General features: G+C 49.0%; 1 protein-coding gene across 4 annotated transcripts in view; it reads left to right on the forward strand.

The window, feature by feature from the left end:
• NFYC (nuclear transcription factor Y subunit gamma) overlaps positions 1 to 18,504 on the forward strand; it is a 66,653-nt gene extending 48,149 nt beyond the window's left edge. For 2 of the 4 annotated variants that reach the window (XM_043574568.1, XM_043574567.1), the window contains exons 5-10: positions 1,617 to 1,712; positions 6,698 to 6,871; positions 10,368 to 10,526; positions 13,672 to 13,779; positions 16,224 to 16,283; positions 17,606 to 18,504. In XM_043574568.1, coding sequence (XP_043430503.1) covers positions 1,617 to 1,712; positions 6,698 to 6,871; positions 10,368 to 10,526; positions 13,672 to 13,779; positions 16,224 to 16,283; positions 17,606 to 17,725 — 717 coding nt within the window. In that variant the 3' untranslated portion in view covers positions 17,726 to 18,504. Of the gene's footprint in view, positions 1 to 1,616; positions 1,713 to 6,697; positions 6,872 to 10,367; positions 10,527 to 13,671; positions 13,780 to 16,223; positions 16,284 to 17,293 lie in introns of all 4 variants that reach the window. The other 2 variants (XM_043574566.1, XM_043574565.1) reach the window with 1 other exon arrangement.
• The last annotated feature ends 1,936 nt before the right edge of the window (positions 18,505 to 20,440 follow it).

A 20,440-nucleotide genomic window follows, 5' to 3' on the forward strand; every position in this document is an offset into this window, starting at 1 on the left:
AGAAACCAGAGGGGGAAAAATTATATAACACATGATTCCATATACTCTCACCATCTGTGGTGATAGAAACCAGAGTAGTGCTTGCCTCAGATTCAGGGGGGAGGGCAGTTGATTGGAAAGGGATAGAAGGACACTTTTTATAATCTTATCTGGTTGATAGCTGTGTGGGTACGTATATTTATTAAAATTCATCAAGCTGTGTCCTCAAGACTTCTGTATTTTACTGAATGTGAGTATTCAGTAAAATACTACTGGCTTTAACAAAGGCAAAATAAAAAAAAGACCAACTCTACGTATATTTGTGTTTCCAAAATACTGTAGCACACTTTGGTGTATGTTCTTTTGTTCCCCACCCCCACTGTTCCCCCAATTCCATCCATAGATGAGCTGTTTAGATAGCTTTGAGTAGGTGACATCATCAGGAATGTGATACTGTATCGTACCGATCTTAAATGAGACCTGGCGACCTTAAGATGCACCCCGCTTCTGTTGGAGGGTTATTGTCAAGCTGGTGGTTGGCAAGAAGGGTGGATTGGAGTTTTGCATTTCAGTGGCTTGGGGCCATCACAGAGACAAGGGAAGGAAAAAACAAAATTTCCATCCCCTTTTGTTTTGTCTGGTGAGTCACCTCTCTTAAGATGTGATATATAGAGAGATTGCTAGGGATTTCTGTTACCATGTTCACTTACCCCCAACATTTTGTTACGAAAACATTCAAACATAAGCAAAGTTTACAGTATACTTACCTCTTAGATCCTACCGTTAAGTTTACTTGCTTTATCCCCGTATCTGTCTGTCCCTCTGTCCATCAAGTCATCTGTTTTTAAGTGCATTTCCCCTCAAGACTTCAATATATATATCACTCACTAGAGTTCACTACTTTTTCCTGTTGTTGTTGTTTTTTTTTTTTTTTGCTTTAAAATTTTCATGCAATGAAGTATACAGATCTTAAGGATCATGTGTTGGTTTTTAATTACAAAATTTTAAAAATTATTTAAAGAAAGGGAGTATCACTCTTAGAATTCCATTGGAACAAGCCTTGGTTTTGGTATCATTAGTCAATTCTAGTAACTTCAGACTTCCCCTTATTCATATCACATTAAACAAGATATAAACCACGGATTTAACATTGTGACTTTGAATTCCAAAATAAAAATCATAGCCTTGTGGGAACTAATATATAGATCCAGTGACCAGAAAATAATTGTAAAAAGTTATTAGGATTTCAGTAGAGATTCAGAAAGATTATAAGATTGAATAGTAGCTTAACCTTGAAACCTGCCAGTTGAGATTGCTAGACTTGTACAAATTTAGCTGGAGGATGATAATTTAACAATTGTGGGGCAGGCCTGGTGTAGGATCCAGCAGAGGTGATAGTTGTAGTTGGAGGCTCAAATCCCTAGCTTGTAGAGCATGAGCTACATGTAGATCTTCCGTGAAGTCTGATGTGAAGTGTATGAGTTTGGCTGTGCTTGCTTTAGCTATAGCCTTGGCTGTGGTTGTTGAGTTTGGCTTAGAAGTCATCATCTTATCTTACTTGTAACGTGGAGGGTGTAAAGCCAGGTGAACTAGTTTCTCCCCAGGCTAATTTTTCACCCTGCTTTTCTTTGTTACAGAGGAATGATATCGCCATGGCAATTACAAAATTTGATCAGTTTGACTTTCTCATCGATATTGTTCCAAGAGATGAACTGAAACCTCCAAAGCGTCAGGTGAGCCGGGAAGGCATTGCTGCTGCTTCTGACCAAAGAGCACCTTGCGTGCTGGTGTCAGATATGCTCCTTTTCCTCTCTCAAGTCATTTGCTGTTCCTTTTGCTTTTCTTTCTCTAGACCAGATCCATCCTTAACATCTCCCTCTGTTACTCATTTATGGATACTTTTAACTCAGTGCCTCTGAGGTGGTATTTCAGTGAAAGTAGACAAAATGAAAGTTAAAGACAAGTTACAAACAGGAAAGTGAAGCTCATTTCAAGGTATCCTAGGGAATTTCTCAGAGTTCTTAATCTGGGATGGGAGAACATTCCCAGCAAAGCACAGATTTTAGATTTTCCAGATACAAAGAAACAGCTTCTCTGTGTGCCCAGTGGTATTTGAATGGACTTTGGTTTTCTCTTACTCTGGTTTGCGGTTCTCTATATAGTGCTCTGGCTATCCATTAGATCACCTGTTAGGGTTTAAAAAAATACTAGTGTCCGGGCCCCACCCCACACCAGCTGAGTCAGAATCTGACAGGGAGGCCCAGGCATCAGTGCTTTGTCGAGCTTTTCAGATGTGCCTAATGTGCACCCAAGTTTGAGAACCACCACTTAAACCGTTTTCTGAGCAGTCATGAGAAAGAATGTGAATATCTGTCTTTCCCTCTCTTCTGCCTGCCCCTCTCCAAAGGCCACACTGATTGTCTTTTCAGCACCTTGGGTGCATAAAGCTCTTAACTGCAGTTGTAATAGACCCCTTTCCTGTAGAGCTCATTGTTTGAGGCACACGGATTGCATGACTCAGTCAGTGTGGTAGAGACACTTGGGGAATGGTGGCAGGGTCTGACAGGAACAAAGCCGTGCCTTGTTCTCCTCGCTTTATTTTGTTAATAAAATTTTAAGTGTTTTGAATGAATTATTTCATAATATATTATCCTTAGAACAGAGTCATTCAGTGACAACCATTGTCCTATGCTGTCTCATACTGATAATCAGTCAGGAAGTATAGAAGTGGGCATCTTAAAGGACACCTGTAATCCTGACCCTGCCTGGAGGCCTTTGGACCAGCAAATCCTCTGTCCCCTCCTTACTAGAGCAGGTGCCTCACTGCGGCTCCGTTCTTTCTGGGCAGTCTTTGCTACTGTAAACATCCTTGACTGGAAGCTGTAAGGTGTTCAGAGGAGCTTTCAGTCGGATGTTTACAGCGGCAGGCTGCCACGGTCGTCCCCCCGCTGCGCATCGCCTTTGAGACAATTGCAGGTTTGTGCCCACAGGCTCAGTTCCTCCTTGGGGTGTTTCCCTCCTCTCTGAGAAGTCACTACAACAAGAACTCCGACTACTTCTCTTCCCCCAAAACAAATGCTACCATACCCCTGCTCTCCTTGTTGGAATTTGTTCCAGAAGCCCCCTTTAAAAACAAGGTGTTGAGCTCTGTGACAAAGTCAGGCCTTGTGCTAACTCCTGCTTGTTCTCTATGGGCCGTCTGCTGAACCAGCTGGCTGCAGGGAAGGGTCATGTCCTGTCCCTTCCTCAAGCCCTCAGTGCCTGACTGACTCAGGGTGTCAGACAGTTCCTTGTTCCATCCTAGCCCGGCTCACAATGCTGTGATCCATCTCCTTTTAAAGTATGTCTAGCTGAAACAGCTCCTTGCTGCCTGGATTCAGGTCTTTGTAGGTGTTCAAGCCATTGATTGGCGTCCTGTTGGGGACAGCTGCTGCCTGGCCTTTGAAAGGTTGAGATTGCTGAAAGCTGGCCTGAAATTCTAAGATAGCACTTTTAATCCTCTGTAGACTCAAAGTTTTCCCAAGCTCCAAATTGGCTGGCACCTCCTTAAGTCCTTTAAAAGCGCCTACTCTCCAAAACTCACCCTTTCTGAAGGAGGCAGCAGTTCATTTCTGGCTACTGAAGCAAATGTACTTTTTTCAGTTTGGGGCTGGCTGCACAACTCTGTAGTGATGGCCCTGGGATGCTGCTCATTCTCTGACATTTGTCAGTCACCACTTCTGAAAAGATTCCAAGCGTAAGCCCTCTGGTCAGGGAGGCCACTGCGAAAGCTGGGCAAGTGCCCCATTCTGGATTGATCCAGTCATTCAGAGATTGTCCTAGCGCAGGGGGTGATTTCCCACTGCTGGGGAGAGAAACTAGCCAGAAATACTGAATTGTAGATCTAAGGTCCTTGACTTCTCAAGAAATGCTTGGAAATTTCTCTTGTTCTTTGGGGAAGCCAGTAAAGGCTATTTAGAAGCAGAGAAGAGTTGAGGCTGACTTCTACTCCACTAAAGCTATGAGTTGAAAGTTCCTGCCCATTGAAATGTCATTTTCTCTTCACCCATTTCTTTAAACCAAGCATAATCATTCCCTTGCTAGCTTGCCCTCCATTGGCCGGATGAGTCTCCATAATGCAGAAGAACCTTAGATGTACCTCCTTCCATTCCAGTGATTCGAGAACAATCTCGCCTGGTCCTCACAACACAAACCTAGGCGCCTCTACTTGGTACTCTCAGAGTGACCTAGACACTGCCTAGTTCATAAACAACTTAAGGGGGAGTGATGGGCAGTTTAGGAGAAGCTTTTTTACCTGCTGTCACAGTTTTTGGCAAGGAGTATTTTGGCTTTTGAAAGGGATGCTTAAAGGGTTTGCTTTTTGTCTGGCAAAAAGACTATATTCACTTGTAGACCAGTTGCAGTCAGAGATAACTGGAGACAGAACAATCACAGGTCAGGGCTGGGAGGCACCAGTTTCTCCCTCCTCCCTGACTTCTTCAAGTTGGTTGTGGCGGTGGGGGGTGGTGGGTTCTTGGTTCTCTACACCCTCTCATTACCCAAGAGCTTTTGTAAGTTAGGTCTAGACTACAGTGATGGATGTTTTTTTTATAAAATGAGAAGGGCATTCTCAGTGGAAAATAAATACGTTGAACCTATTTCAAGAGCTTTGAAAAGAGCTGTTGGCCTTTGTTTCTTGGTTAAGGGAGGGTATCTGTATTTATCCCTGCCACAGCCAAGAGCTAATTGACAGGCTGGCCTTTATTTATAATGGTGAAAAGTTGAGTTGAAATGGAGATGATGATGATGTCACAGTTACATTGTTCTGGAAACTGAGACCTCAATGAAAATAAAGGGGACCTCCTTTTTCTTCTGCCTCAGCATGGTTATGGTCAGGGTTCAGATTGTTTGGGTCTAAGGCACAGACTGCATTAACCTAGAAAATTCATTCTTGTTTGAGAACTAGCTTAGAAATCCAGAATGTTAAAAGTGTCTGCTGAGGCTGGGTGGGTGGCCGTTAGGGAATCTTGTCATGCCAAGACCCCAGTTCCTCAAAGCCTGGATGTCAACAGTACTAGTATCCTGGGCCCCCAGTCACCAGGCAAGCCCTGTTCTGTAGGGGACATGAGCTCCCCACACCATGACCACAAAATCCTAGAGGCAACAAAAGAGAGTGTAGCTACTCTTTTCTGTTGGTAATAGCTGTTGGGTTCAAGAGACTGTCATACACCAACTTAAGCGAAAAAGCACTTTCCCGGGTGCCTGGCTGGCTCAGTCAGTAAAGCATGTGACTCTTGATATTGGGGTCGTGAGTTTAAGCCCCATTCTGGGTATAGAGCTTAAAAAAAAAAAAAAGCACTTTCCTACCTGCAGCTGTCTGCCTGGCTCTATAAATCCATCCATCATTCAGCAACCTCTTACTAAGTACCTACAAGGGAATGAATGGCTGGAACAGTGGAGAGCAAGAGTTAAGCCCTCATAGGGCTTCCACTCAAGCAGGGAGGGCACTTGACAAGCAAGCAAAACAAAGTGTAGTGAGGAAAGGACTGCACAACATAGATTGGGGCACCTAACATAGTGAGGGTATGGGGTCAATACCGGCTGTGTCATTGTCATTTTGGGGAACTTTGAGGCAGCCCACAGTGCCTCTATACCTTGAAGAAGTGCCTTTTCCTCTCTTCTTGAGCCTGGCATACTTAGCCCAGAACAAGGAATTGGGTAAATGAAGCAAATTTTCTGCTCAGTCAACCCAAGTGGTTGTATGTTTCTGTTGTTTTTGTTGTCCCAGGCAGGGGCACCGTGTGTCGCAGGGCCCTCCGGAGCAGACGCCGACCTCTGTGTCAGTGGTCAGGGGCCAGTCAACCCCGGACCCTCAGGCTCTAACCATGTCGTAGTGTGTGTAAACATCCTACACTCTCAGCTGTGAGCTCAAGGTGGCTGGGAGAGGGTTGTTTACTCCTTCTGCCATGGAAAACGTCAGCTGAAGAAGGAACAGTCTCCTCATCCCGCAGATTGGACAGAATGCGACCTCCCTAGTCAGCCAAGGCCGCCCCCCAGCGGAGAGCTGTCCCTCAGGCCCCCTGGGTTGCGCTTCCGTGGCTAAGTACAACCAGAACCAGACCTGACGCTGGACAGATGTGCCTTCAGTGACCACGGAGCTCTTGATGTGCTGTGAAAAGCTAGGCGCTTACCTACCAGTGCTCTCAATCCTGACACTCAATTCTGAAGTTCCAGCCCAGGGAAAGCCCTGTTTCCCTTTTCCCTGCTCTGTCCCTCCAGAGCTGGCAGGAACCAAATAAGGAGAGTGCTGCCTACTGGGGAGATTGGGGGCTGGCCTGAGATGAGAGCCTGATGTTTGGGTAGCATCTTCCCAGTGCTCGCAATTAGCACCGTTTGCAGATCACAGGCCTTGACGGCGTTTACTGACAGGCACTGCTGGTGCGTGGTTTTTAGTTACGGTAATTATTTGCCCATTTGCAACTCATCACGCAATGGGTGATTACTCTGTACTTCAGAAAATTGGCTGTATGTTTTGTGAAGCCTATGGAATCTGTTATTTTTAGTTTGATTTAGCACAACTGGTCTCTTCGAATTCCACTTTCCCTTGGCTTCAAATGTGGAGAGCTCAGCATTCAGCAGGCAACTGCACAGAGTCCGTTTGGGGGAAGAATGGAAATTCACTGTGGCGGCTGCTGAGTCAGTTCTTTTCCTCTTACCTGCTGCTCCTTCTACCCCACAGGAGGAGGTGCGCCAGTCCGTGACTCCCGCCGAGCCCGTCCAGTACTACTTCACACTGGCTCAGCAGCCCGCTGCCGTGCAAGTCCAGGGGCAGCAGCAGGGCCAGCAGACCACCAGCTCCACGACCACCATCCAGCCTGGGCAGATCATCATCGCGCAGCCTCAGCAGGGCCAGGTCTGTGAGCTGCAGAGGGTGCCCGCCGGCAACACGGCACCGCTTAGGTTGGGGAGAGCACGGCCGGGGCAGAGGAGCAGGCCGGTCGTTTTACGACACCAAGTTTGAGGTCTAGAAACTTGGGCTTCTCCCCAGATTCAGCCACCATAGTGACATGTCACCCTGACCTCTCTGGGTCCTGGTTTCCTCACGGGTCACGTGAGGAGATGCAGTGAGAAGATGCTCTCCAGGATCCCTATGAGCTAAAACATTTTGGAAGGAAAAAAGTCTATATCATGCCCCCATGAAGAGTAGTAACATCCCCATGGGAGGTATTACAAGTGGACCCCGTGCCTGTGTTTACACTGGAACTAGGATTTGTTGTACCTCTAAGGAAGGGATCAGGCATCATTTCCAGTTTGCGTACTTCCCCTCCTCTTCTCCCTGTCGTTTTTCCGTCACACCATAGTTGTGTCAAGTGATCTTTTTACAGTAGCGACCAGAATATTCCCTCCCCCCAGTGGATTGTTGTGAAAGCAGTAACATCCATGCTTGTTGGGGATCGCGGGAGGCTGTGAAGAACTCTGTTCTCTGAGCTCTGACTCCAGATTCCCCGACAAGCATTAATTTATTCACCAAAGATTGAGTCCTATCCTATGTGCCTGGAATATAAGCATGAATAAAACAGTCCCTATTTTTAAGAATTTTCACAATCGGAGTGCCTGGGTGGCTCAGTTGGTTAAGCGTCCTGACTGTTGATTTCAGCTCAGGTCATGATCTCTCACAGTTAATGGGATCGAACCCCACACCGGCCTCTGTGCTGACAGTGTGGAGCCTGCTTGGAATTCTCTCTCTCCTTCTCTTTCTCTGCCCCTCCCCTGCTCATGCGCTCACTCCCGCTGGTGCTGTCTGTCTGTCTGTCTGTCTCTCAATAAATAAATAAGTAAATAAATAAACATTAAAAAAAAAAGAATTTCCACAAACTAGTAGGGTACAGTTACATAAAGGTCATACCACCACCACCTGAGAAGTGTAGAAATATTCTTAGGGCTGTGTAAAGGGTGTTAAGGGATCACATCAAAAGGGATACCTAACAAAAATGTGAGAGAGGTGGTAGAAGTGGATGTCAGAGAAGGTTCCCGAAAGGGAATAATCCAACTTTTAGAGGGAGAACAGTGGCAATGAATCAGATAAAGAGGGCAAGGAGGGCTTTCCCAGTAGCACAGCACAAGCAAAGGCTTGGAGGTGGGAACCCGCACCGGGAGTGGCGGGAGGGTGCAGTCAGCATGGGGACATCTAGGCAAGTCTGAAAATAGAGGCAGAGGACACATGCTAGATAGTCTTGTGTATGCCGGTAAGGATCTGGGTTTGCCTAGAAGGAAAAAACGATGACGGAGGTAGATTTAACTATTAATTATGATTTTAGGATTTATTCCCTGCTCCCCTTTTTATCCGTATAACAAGTTTTAGGGTGCTCGCTCTTTGCCAGACACTGTGCCGGGCAGGAGGGGTTCAAAGATGATCACAGCCTAGTCCCTGCTTCAAGGCGTTCACTGTACCATGATGCCTAAGGGATCTTTTTTGGCCAAGGCTTGTGCCTCTGCAGTGGTGAGAGCTTTATCCCTCCACAGAGCAAACTTTGAGGGAGTCTACGAAGCGCTGGCTCTCATCGACTCAACATCTAAGAAGCTCGTGGTTGTTGTGTCCTGACAGCAGGGCACACGCCATACGTGATTTGACAGCTGCCAACTAGCACAAGCCTTCATTTTCGTGAAGTGACTCAGAAATACCATGGAAATCCTCTTGGGGAAATTGAGTTGGTAAAGTACAGTGATGAGTTGGCAGTATACATTTTTTTTAGTCAGCAAGAATTTCATCTATTCTCTTTGCCACCCCAGACTTCTCAGCTTGGAGCTGGTGAGGCTTGTGGGGATGGGGAAGTTGGCCTCTCTCTGTGTCTTCTAGCTGTGGTTCTCTGTCCTGCTGGTTCAGGGTGGCCTTGTGCTGTATCACCCCTGCTTAGGCCTGTAGTAATGATTATTTCAGGTTGAGTTCAGATAACCTTTGCGGGACAGAACACATATTAAAGTTGGAAGGAGAGCATATTTTGGTAAAGTGAATCCTGTGCGTTCTGTCATAAAATTGGAAACTTCTATTCCTGGAGGTTGGAATAGAATAGGCTGAGTTGAAAATCGTGGTGTGAGAGAACAGGAGGTGTTTCCTGTTGTCCTGGCCTACCGCATGTATTTTTACAGAGATCCCTCTGTCCTCTTTACCTGCTGTGTCCAGTTCATAGTAATTTCTCCTTCCTTAGTAATCCCCTGCATCTCCTCTATAGTTCCTGGGACACATCCCCTTCTCCTGTAACTAGATGCATAGTATACGTATGCAGGCAAAGTCTGAGAGCATCAGAATAACAACATCAGTAGAAGCCCAGATTCACTGAGATTCCCAGAGTCGTCTTACTGAGGTAATTCTTAATTCAGAGTGGGACGGGACCATACCCAAATTGGGGCATTGGGGGTGTGAGAGTAGTTTAAAAGATTCCACCCTCCTGCCACTCCCATGACCGCCACCCCCTAACCCCTCCATTGCCATGTGCCACTACCACCCCACCCCCACCACATGAACCGAGTGCTGGGCCCACTGCTCTAGGTAATCTGCAAAGGTCACATCTGGGGCTAAAGTTTTAAAATTTTGAACAAGTGACCGACCAACCCTTTTGACAGTTCACGTCTACCGTCTCTCAAAGGAGTAAGTTTCGTAGGACTACAACCCACTAAGTTTGTGTGAGAGACACGGAACCTGCCAGGTCGTGTGTGGTAGACAGAATTTTCTTACATCTGAGATTCTTGTTTCTGGAAAGATAAAATCCTCGCTTTATTAAATTCTGTTACTTAGGGGTGGCCTCAGTTAACATCCACATCTTAGTGGCGTTTGCCTCTCCCGTGGGAAGCCGTGCTGGATCCAGAGCAGCCAGCTGGCCGGTGTGGGCTGGCGCTGCTCTGCTGCTTGAGTGCAGCCAGCGTGCGCCTTAGTTTCCTCCCAGTGTCTTGCATGCCTGGAATGGACTCCAGGATCCTGAACCCAGTAAATTCGTACTGACCCCGCTTTCCATTCAGTTTGCTCTCCAAATTCACCTGCTCCAGACCTGACTTTGGCCATTTCTCAAATGAACTGTCACGGTTGCTTTTGATTCTTTTGTATTGGATGTGCCTTTCTTTCGTTGCAAGAGCTCTGAAAGATTGCAGTATTTGAAGCATAGAGGTGTTTGGGGCTTGGGCAAATATTCTGTATCATGAGCCTAAACATCTGCGTGGCTTTCTCCCATCCTTTGTCTTGGAGAGTAACTTTAGCAGTGCCCCCTGTACACTGAGTATTGCTAAATAGTGTTAAGGTGAGTTTGGGTGTCCATGGAGGGGGTTTGCTCCCAGTTAATTGGTCGTTATTAACCCCTTGGTAAGCGCAGTGGCTCTAATCTCGAGCTGAATCCTCTTTTCTCATAACTCCTCTCTAGACCACACCTGTGACCATGCAGGTTGGAGAAGGTCAGCAGGTGCAGATTGTCCAGGCTCAGCCACAGGGTCAAGCCCAGCAGGCCCAGAGCAGCACCGGACAGACCATGCAGGTGATGCAGCAGATCATCACAAACACAGGAGAGATCCAGCAGATCCCGGTAAGGCCCGTTCTGCCTTGCAGCCGCAAGGCGCTGTGCTCGTGTGGGGGCGGGAGTGCTTCCAGATCTTACACACAGAGGATCTCGTATACCCATATGTGTAGATATACACGTGTTTTTTTAAACCTATGTCCCTGTTCACCCAGACCACAACTTGCTTCCCTGTATACTGCCTGCTTTCCTCTAATCCACTTCAGGTTTGCCACCGTGGGGCAGCGCCTCTCCACGTCCCCGCACTCCACCTACGCAGAGGATGCTGGTAACCACTGTTCCATGCCAGGACCTGACGGCCCTGGGAGGCAGTCCTGTCTTTTGATTAGCAGAGAATAAGAGGGAGGTGTACGGGGAAGGCCATAAATAACACTTGTTGCATATTCATGAGTCAGTTCCCAGTGGAGCCTGCAGCAAAGTGTATTTTTGGCTTTCATTTAACTTACCCATTCCTTCACTGTGGACTGCTGCTTCCTGTGTGCCTTGAGGGATTTCATTTCTTAGATTTGTTGGCTTTTTTACTTGTACTTGCTCTTTTGTAAGAAATGTCCTATCTTAACACTTGCCACCTATACACTGGTCATTTTGCCACCCGAAAACGTGGAAAGTGAGTGACACGGAGCAGTCCTTCTGTTTCTGCCCCTTGGTCTGCCTGTTGTAAATGACACGGAGGCAGATATAGAAAGTCATTTGGACTTGGCTAATCACTTCCTCTTTGCAGAAAGCTCTGTTTTTGTAACTGTTCTTACTAAGTTAGCAGATAGACCAAGAGAAAGCTTAGGAAAGTGGAGTGTGTGAGTCTCTGTACCTGTCTTTCTGTCTCCTCTCCCTCCCTCCCTTTCTTGCGCTTTTGGCGCACTCTCCCTCTGCTAGAGCTTGCTCCTTCTCCCTCCCTCCCTCCCTCTCTCCCTCCCCCTTCCCCCTTCCCCCTCCACCCCCCCCCCCACCCCCCCACATACAGACCCATCAGTTTCAGGTGCCTTGCCTCATTGTGTCAGGCACTAACCAAGACCTCTCTCTTGAATGGTCCTCTGTTTTACATGTGAAGGCATCAGAACAAATTTACTTAAGCAGAGAAGAGTTCCCACTTTATAGTAACTTTAACTCAAGTCTTTTTAACCCTCTGGGGTACAGAGCTTTAGCACGTATTTGTTGCAAATTCATTATTTTCAGATACCTTCTGTAGGAGTCTGCATTTTTGAACTCAAGAGTGCTCACCCCAATAGAGGGGACCTTCAGGAAGGAAACTTTGCTTCTCTTTTGAAAGCCCGAGGAGTTGGCTTATTTATCCTGTAGTTAACATCAAAAAGCTGCCAGGCGCCCCAGACCTGTCCTTGTGGCAGAGCACTGAGGGCAGAGCATCATTAGATGTCTAAACCTAAGCCTAAAAGAGGAGCTTCTTGCTTCTAAGAACTGCTTGGAAACTCTCTGGCTCACAATTTTTCAGTCACATCTGTTTCTGCAAAGAGCTCTTCCCAGCTGAGAGGTGTAAAATCTCTGTGGCTGTCAGTATACTTTCCCTGTTCTTGAGACAAGGCTTTAGTCTTTCATCCTGGTTCCTGGTCTGGAGTTCGGGGACTCCTGGGACCAGCCACCATCAGTGTCGGCAGATGAGGCTTCCCGAGCCTCCACACAGCTGCCTTCAGCCCCGCAAGCAACTTAGTGTTGTTGCCTGGAAGCCACATTACGGGATTTAAGGGGGGCGGTCTGGGCCTGGCATCACAACTTCCCAGCAGCTCTTCTTGACGTGTTCTCGGAAAGAAAAGACCGCAGGTCGCAATATCTTGCCCTGTCTCCTGTGAACCCGGTTCTTAACGGGTTTAGACTTTCTATCCCTCCGTTTTCCTAAGTGGACAATTCTGGAATGGTCTACCAAGAACTTCCAAGGTCTACACTGACTACCAAGTGTTAGTCTTTTCTTGGCGGGTCACATCCCCTTTGAGACCACAGTTGCAGAGAAGCAGTGTGACTGCATGCACACGGGCAGTTGCATTTACCAGCACTGTCCTCATGGAGGTAAAGTTCCCTGCCAGGGAGCTGGCTCTTGAAGGCAAGGGGAGAACTCACTCCGGGACAAGGAGGCATGACTTACCTGTTCACGTCAAGAAGTTCACCCTTGCAACAAAGGCAGGCTGGGCAGCCAGGGAGGGTGGTGTCTGGGCCCTCAGATAGAGAGAGACCAGTCTGTCCTCCTGGTACCTCTTTCATCGCCCAGATCTCGAGTGTGGATGTCTGCAGTGCTCTGCTGACTCTCTTCTGCTGAGCCATGGCTCCTCTCGGTGCAGCCGCCTTGGTCTCTCCGTTCCCGCTCGAGGCACAGAGACTTCCATGGTACACTGGAGCGTTAAGAGCCTGAGTTAAGGCTTTTAGCGCACAATTAAATGCAGCATGTGGTATTATTGTATTATCTGAGACTTAATCTTAAGCATGAGGGACTCTAAAGGCCTTTTTGTAGCTTTGGTTTCCCGTGATGGGGTTTTCTCTGAAAGGTTTATTGATTCAGTTTCCCCTTGGGAGGAGTTTGGCTAGAAGCTAGTGCTGAACACCAAAGATCCTAAAAGTCCCACAGACCCCCATTGGTCCTGGCTCTTGGGGACAGAGATAGTGAAGCAGGCCAGCTTTTTCTTCCGAGATGTGCAGCATGGGGTTGGGCAGGACTGGGGCTAGGGCACGGAGTGACGGCCATCTGCCGTGGGCTCCTGGCAGATGCTGGAGCTCTTGTGAGTATTGGATCAGCCATCCCGGGAAATAGGGTGGCGGGGTGTGGAGGTAGAGGGGGGAAAGGCCCACACTTTAGGGACAGAGCATTCCGATCATGTCTCACAGTCTTTGGGATAAAATCCTAAGATAAACTAAGCAAACAGCTAAGAGTCCGTGAATGTTGAGGGTGCAGCCATGCTCTTCGTCACATATGTGGCCAGATCCTCTGGGAATTTTCTCCACAGTCCATTCAGGGAACATATCCTCTGTTGTGTTTTGTGACTTGTGGGGTGGGGATGTTCTGGTTTTGCCTGTATTGACCTCTGTTGAAGAGGAGCTTTTCAGAGTCAGCTTCTTTGGAGAGCTTGGGGGGCAGGGGACGGTCACCGCAGGGGAAGCTTGCCTGGTGAGACCACACTCAGTCCCCTGCGTCTGTCTGTCTGCCCCACCCTAGGTGCAGCTGAATGCCGGCCAGCTACAGTACATTCGCTTAGCCCAGCCTGTATCAGGCACCCAAGTCGTGCAGGGACAGATCCAGACACTTGCCACCAGCGCTCCACAGGTATGTGCCCCAAAGGTGCAGGGCTTGGGTAGGGGACCGGCCCGAGCTGGCTTCTGGCTGGAAAGGAGGGCTCAGCAATCGCTCTCTTGCCACCTCACCCTTCAGCAAGGGTGACACCTCCACACCCTTCACATCTCTTCACCCCAAAGGACAGACGGGGTTTAGTGGAGGACTGGATTCAAAGCATGTCTCTTACCATCTTGTTCTCGAGGGACAAAGAAATGCAAAGGAGGGGAAATCTCAAGGACGCTTGTGAAGAAAGCCTGATGTATGTGTGTACATGTCTGACCAGAGGAAGCACTTTGACAGACTGCCTCCTCGTCAGCCTGAGTTTCCATCTTTGAACCTAAATAGCTGTTGTGTTCTGGCAGCCGCTGTGCCCTTTGGAAAGTTAGCCTGGATTTTACTTCCCCATGCACGCCCAGCCAGAGACTGTCCGCTTCGTCTCCTCTCGTGCCCTAAGAGACGGAGGACTGTGAGCCACAGGTGCTGAGGGGACAGCCTCCCTGGGCTTGAGGATTGGGGGTTGGGGAGTATGGGCATCATTTGCACTGGATGGGGGATGCTGGTCAGGGGGAGGCATTGTTAATGGATTCTTTTGCCTCAGACCCAAAAAAAGCAGCGATCGTTTAAGAGCTGGACCCGTCTGGCCCAGTTGCATTTCTGGTGATGTATCTATTGACAGTGGTGACAGAGCTGAGTTTGTAGAGCAGGTCTCCAAAGATCTCATTTGGGAAAATATAAGGAATGAGCCAAAAGCAAGGCTTCTGAGTTCCATATAGTCTCTGGGATCATTAAAGGGCCTGTTCTAAACCCATGCCTTGGCTCACATAAGGGCTTGGCCTTTTCCCTAATTCCTTTGGGGCTGACTGGCATGGAGTCACATCTCCAAACCGGTCAGGTCACACCCTTAGGTACCCCTCTTTTTAAAACACAAAAAACAAAAAGTCTTGTAAGATTTTAACCTGGGATCCAAAAACTTTTCATGGCGAGGGGATGGGAGGAAATGAGAAAGAAGAGGTTTCAGTTCCTCAGAGGCCAGTTTGGGGGCCAGAAACCAAAGCCAGTGAGTGGGGAGAGTCGGGTTGTCAGACAGGAGGGGGAAGAAGCAAGAAGAGGGCACCATTACAACAACTACATTACAACAGGTTGTGACTGTGACGGCCCGGCATGTAGTAGTACGTGTTTGTTGAATGACTGCTGAGTGAATAACGTGTAAATGGCATTTAAAGGTAAATGAAATTTTCTCAGCTCGTGTGAAGAGCAGTCCTGCTGGCCACAGGGCACAGTTGACCTTCTCATCTATGAAGATATTTGCCATTTGTCTCAGGGTCATTCATTTATTCTGTAGACATTTCTTGAATACTTAACTTTGCACTGGAGGCTGTAAAGATAGCCACTTAGAGACTGGTAGACTGGTGGGAGGGGAAGGACCCCCAGTAAGGGACAACAGTAGGAAACCGTCATGAAGCCCTATCACGCCTGTCCCCTCCTTACTCCTGACGGCCTTACGGGTAGGCCTGACAGGGTGTTTTTGGCTGTTGTGAGGACCCTCGAGAGGGTAGTCTGTACCTTGCAGGTTGGCTGTGAGGGTTCCAGGAGATGGTACACAGAGGACATTCCTAGTCAGATGTTGCAGAGGTGCACATATGCACATAAGCCTGCTTTCGTCTTCTTACTAGTCTACCAGGCTGCGTCCGCAGCTCGCACTATATGATGCGGTTCTGCACGTCAGCCAGCACGTTTCTTTTCAAATGTACTTAAAATCCCCACGTAAGATTGTAAGTACATGTGATACATGTTTTCCTTGCTCCACCCGCCTCCACCCTCCCCCCCCCCCCCCCCCGCTTGGCCCAGACGACTTCACGTGGCCTGTCTCGGAAAAAGTACTTCATAGGTGTGCCACAAGGGCTTCCAGGGCCAAGGCCACCTCCCCGCCAGGGTGTTTCATATTCCAGGCAGATAATCTAGGTGATACGGGTTTGGTTTGGAGCCCACCTTCCAAGAATGAAACAGACCACTCACCCCTTTGCCCCGCGTTTTGCAGTCTGCATTCACTGGCTGAAGGTCTCCCGGGGTTTCTGCCTAAGCCGTAAATGTTAGGCCTTGTCATGTTAGCACCTAGGAGCTTGCAATGAAAAGCAGGTGGGAAGCAGGTGGACATTAAGAGAGAGGGTTATGGAAGTTGTGTATGTTACACGTTCTGGGGTTCTCTGTGGTCCCCTCTGTGGCCCTCGGCTCGGAGTAGCCATCAGTAGTTGGGATGGGGAAGGACCCTTGCTCTCCTGCTACTCATTAAGCACCTGCTCTGTGCCAGGCCTCATTCCGGGCACTTGATGTGCATTGTCTCACGCAGTCTTCACAACCCTCTCCTGGTTGTGGGCTGCCGGAGGAGTGGGCCAGACCCTGCAGCTGACCTTACTCTGCCATCTTGATTCCTGCAGATCACGCAGACAGAGGTGCAGCAAGGACAGCAGCAGTTCAGCCAGTTCACGGACGGACAGGTAGGACACCCAGCTGGGGGAGGGGCCATGGGGGAGAGGCTGTGGGGGGGTAGCGGGTGTGAGATCTGTGGGTTTGGATGGTTACGGCAACTGTCCTATTTTCCGTTAATGAGTGGACAGAAATTGTTAAAGCGGGTTCAGTCTTGAATTTGGAGTACAAATCCTTTAGATTTAGATTTGTGGGAGCTGAAAATAATCTCAGACATTGTATAGTCCCAATCCCCATTTTACAGATGAGTCAGCCGAGTCCTAGAGATGAGAAGTGTCTTGTCTGTGCTCACGCAGCTCTTGATTGCAGAACCAGGACTAGAATGCGGGTCTCCTGTTTCCTTCTTTAGGACTAGTTTTTTCTAAGCTATGCCGCTTTTTAATAGCATGGGTTAGTTGAAATGCAGCGAACATGTGACTTCTCAAGCTCTCTTGGTGCCTGGAATTCAGTTAATTCTGAACTCATGTGAGGAAGGAGTCACCCTTTCCCTCTGTCTTTTCCCTCACACTAACAGTCCCAGAGACCCCCGAGTACATGGTAGGATGACCACCCCCCCACCCCCCCACGCCTGTGTTCTCTGCTGCCCAGAAGGGAGAGGAGCCGGCATCAGGACCCACGTCTGGCCCCTGCCTGCACCACACACTAGGCTCACATGCCAGGGCTCTTGTGGCACGGGGTGGGGGGCGGGCGGGGTCTTCGCCTGTGGGCTTTTTGAGGGGGGAATGCTTGAGAAGTCAAGTGTCCAGTTGGCCGTGTCTTTCCACAGTGGCTACCTGAGCTGCTTCTCCACGCCTCACGGGTCTTGGCTTAGTAAGCGTTTAAACCCAGGCCACCTCCTCAGCAGGGCCCATGTAGGAAACGCAGGTTCACTGTAGCCTCGGCCTGAGCCAGGTACTCGGAGGAAAGGAGGAGGAGAGGGGGTAATCCTACTGCCCCTGCTAGTGAGGATTACCAAGAGTTGGGGAAATGCTGACTTCCAAGCTGCTGGTACAGTGGATCGAATTGCTTGTGTTTGTCACAGAGGAACAGCGTGCAGCCAGCCCGAGGCTCTGAGCTAACGGGAGAGGCAGAGCCCAGAGAAGTGAAAGCCACGGGAAATGCAACTCCCTGCACCTCTTCCCCGCCCACCACACACACCCCCTCACACCGGGCCGGAGCCTCCTGTGTCTGCTGCGCCCAGCCCCCGCAGAGCCCCACTCCCCCTCCTCCCTCCGACGCCTTACAGTGGGTGGTGGTCGAGGTGTCCGGGGCCCCCAGCCAACTCGAGGCCCATAGGGAGCTGCATGCCCCTCTCCCGGGGGTGACCTCACTCTCTCCTCTCCACCCCTCGCAGCAGCTCTACCAGATCCAGCAAGTCACCATGCCCGCCGGCCAGGACCTCGCCCAGCCCATGTTCATCCAGTCAGCCAACCAGCCCTCCGACGGGCAGGCCCCCCAGGTGACCGGCGACTGAGGGCCTGAGCTGGCAAGGCCACGGACGCCCAACACAATTTTTGCCATACAGCTCCGGGCGATGGGTACAGCCTCCCTCCCCAGAGGACCCGGCCGACCTCCGCGCCTCCTACAGGCTAGGACACTGGTGCACTGCGCCCCACGCTGGAGGCCGAGATTCTCCAACAGAAAGATGCAATATTTTTTATTTCCTTTTTCTCCATTTTTTCTCCGAGGAATCAATATTTCAGTATGTTGAGCTGTGTGTCCAATGCTATGAAATGAATATTAAATAACATATTTATGGCATTTTCTTGAAGAGTGTGGTTGAAGAAATATTTCTTTTGTTTTCCTTTTTTTTTTTTATTCTTACCGCCACTTCTTTCCAGGAGCACATCTCCTCAGGGGGGTATGTTATCTCCTGAGTCTCGGAGCAGCTGCGGCCCTAGGATTTGCCACCTTGTTCTGCCCGCAGATTGAATTAGGTGACCACGTAGCTTCTTTCTCACTAGTGGTCCTCTTCCTCGTGACCCTGTGCTCGTCCCAGAGCTTTGTGTGTTTGCACCCAGAGGCCGTGGAAACATTCCTTGCGTTTAAGAGGTGAACTCATTTGCCATGGAGAGTGGATGGTTTCATTTCCAAACCCTTCTCTCCCAGGGACCCAAGGAGACTAGAACTTTGTGCATTTGCCCACCTCCACCCCCCATTTTTTATCTTTAAAATGCATTAAAAATTGTGCTAGTCTCCTTTGCTGCATGGACTTCAAACTGCATGAAATGCAATAAATCTCATTTTAGATAATTTAGAGTCTGGGTTTCTGTGTCTGGGGCATTCATGGGGCCACTTTTCTTGGGAAGGCTTGGAAATTAGGTTTGTTTGCCCTCAGGTTGCGTGTCTGTGAAGGAGCGGGACCCTTGTGAAGAGCGGGCGTCCAAAGCTAAGGGAGCTAATGCTGCATATCTGATTCAAATGGAGGTCTTCCGCTGATTTTGCAAATGAACTAGATCAGAATCTGTTTGCTGCTTGGAGACGCCCGCCTGCCTTCCCTCCTAGACTACCACATGTGGGCCAGATGCAGCGGTGTCCTGCTGGTTGAGCGTCAAGAGAGCATCTCTCGTGGAAGAAACTGTCTCTGTCCTTCAAACCAAGGACCCGGATCAGTCCCTCCACTTCTGCCTTGGCACAGGCTGCCATTCTGAGCTGCCGGCTACAGCCGTGCCCATTACCAGAGGCATGGCATCTGCCACGGAGGGCAGCCCAAGCCTCTTGTTAGCCAGCAGATCAGAGGGTTCTACAGCCAGGGTGTGCTTCCTGATAATCGAAGCAGGAAGAATAGAGCATTCCACTTCTTCACTGGCTTTTGTTGGCCACAGAGGCCAGCGGTGGGCCTCTTTTCCTAACCCTCACCGTACCATCCTTACAACCTGAGCGAGGCCTGCTGTTGTGGGGAGAGCAGGGAATGGAGTACGAGGAGGAAGGAGGTATTAATTTCTTCTCTGATGGTAATATGCCATAAAACCGTGGGCAACTCCCTTCTCTTTGGACTATCCTAAGGAGTGAAATGGGGACAGGGAAGGGGCTTTGATATGAGGTGATGGCAAGTCTGACCCTGATACCCTGGTAACTCTCACACCAAATGTCCCTCGCTGTTAACCATGGTAAGTACTTGGGCATCTGTCATCGATTTCATTTTCGATCATTTACCTAAGTGTACCTTGCGGTATTCCACAAGAAAAATTAAGATGGCTTGTGTAGAAAACATACACAAAGACATAATAAAATATGACAAATTAGGATTAAGAAGAATATCATTGAGTGGGAAATCCAGATTGTAAACGTGAACACAAACATTCTGGCCAGAAAGACCTACGTAGCTGTTTGAATTCAATTTCACATTTGGCCCTGGGCTCCCTGGCCACCGAGGCAAAAAGATGAGACCAGGTAACGGATTCATACTATAAAGGGAAGAAGAGTAACATTGTCTTTCAAAAGCAAAGATTTTCTCAGTTGTAAGGTTTTGGATACATGGTTCCCCTCCGGTGACCTCTTGGTAGGTGAAGCAGGTGATAACTATCACAAGAAGTCGGTAGTTCCGCCCCCATGAGTCAGGGGCAGCCCCCCCAGGCTTCTTCCTGACTCCCAAGTTTAGCGCCCCCCCCCCCCTACAGTTATCTTCGTTCTAGTTCTGGACTCTTCTCTGAAGGGGATCATCTGGCTTTTCCCACTGCCCTGTACCCAGTCTCACCCAGCCCCACGCGGAGAGATGCAGGCTCAAGGAACGCCAGCCTCAGAGGAACAGCAGCAGCCCAGTGATTTTGTTTCCTCACCAACCTCCCATGTTGAGGCCACAGCGCTGTCCCACCTTGCTGCTCTTCAACTCATTCTCGAAAACCCAAGTAGTTGGATTTTCACACCAGCCGGGGGGTCCCCGTTTCCCATGGACTTCCATTCTTATTTTGGAGATGTTTGGATCAGTTGTGATTGGCAAGCAGCTTCCTTACTGAGCACGTTCCCTTTAAATTTCCCCGCCAGCAAGGCCCATCTGGGTGTAAACAAACACTTTAGTGCAGCCCAAGAGAGCCCCTGTCTAATCCCCAGCACGATCCCCTTACATCCGGAGCACGCTTTCAACATTTTTCCTAGCACTTGCAGCATCCGATGATCTTCACGGTGACCCTGCAGGGGAGACAGGAAGAGGGATCATGATGCCTGTGTTACAGATGGAGACATGGGAGGC

Source organism: Prionailurus bengalensis, chromosome C1, assembly GCF_016509475.1.
Source record: "Prionailurus bengalensis isolate Pbe53 chromosome C1, Fcat_Pben_1.1_paternal_pri, whole genome shotgun sequence".
Classification (NCBI taxonomy): Eukaryota; Metazoa; Chordata; class Mammalia; order Carnivora; family Felidae; genus Prionailurus; species Prionailurus bengalensis.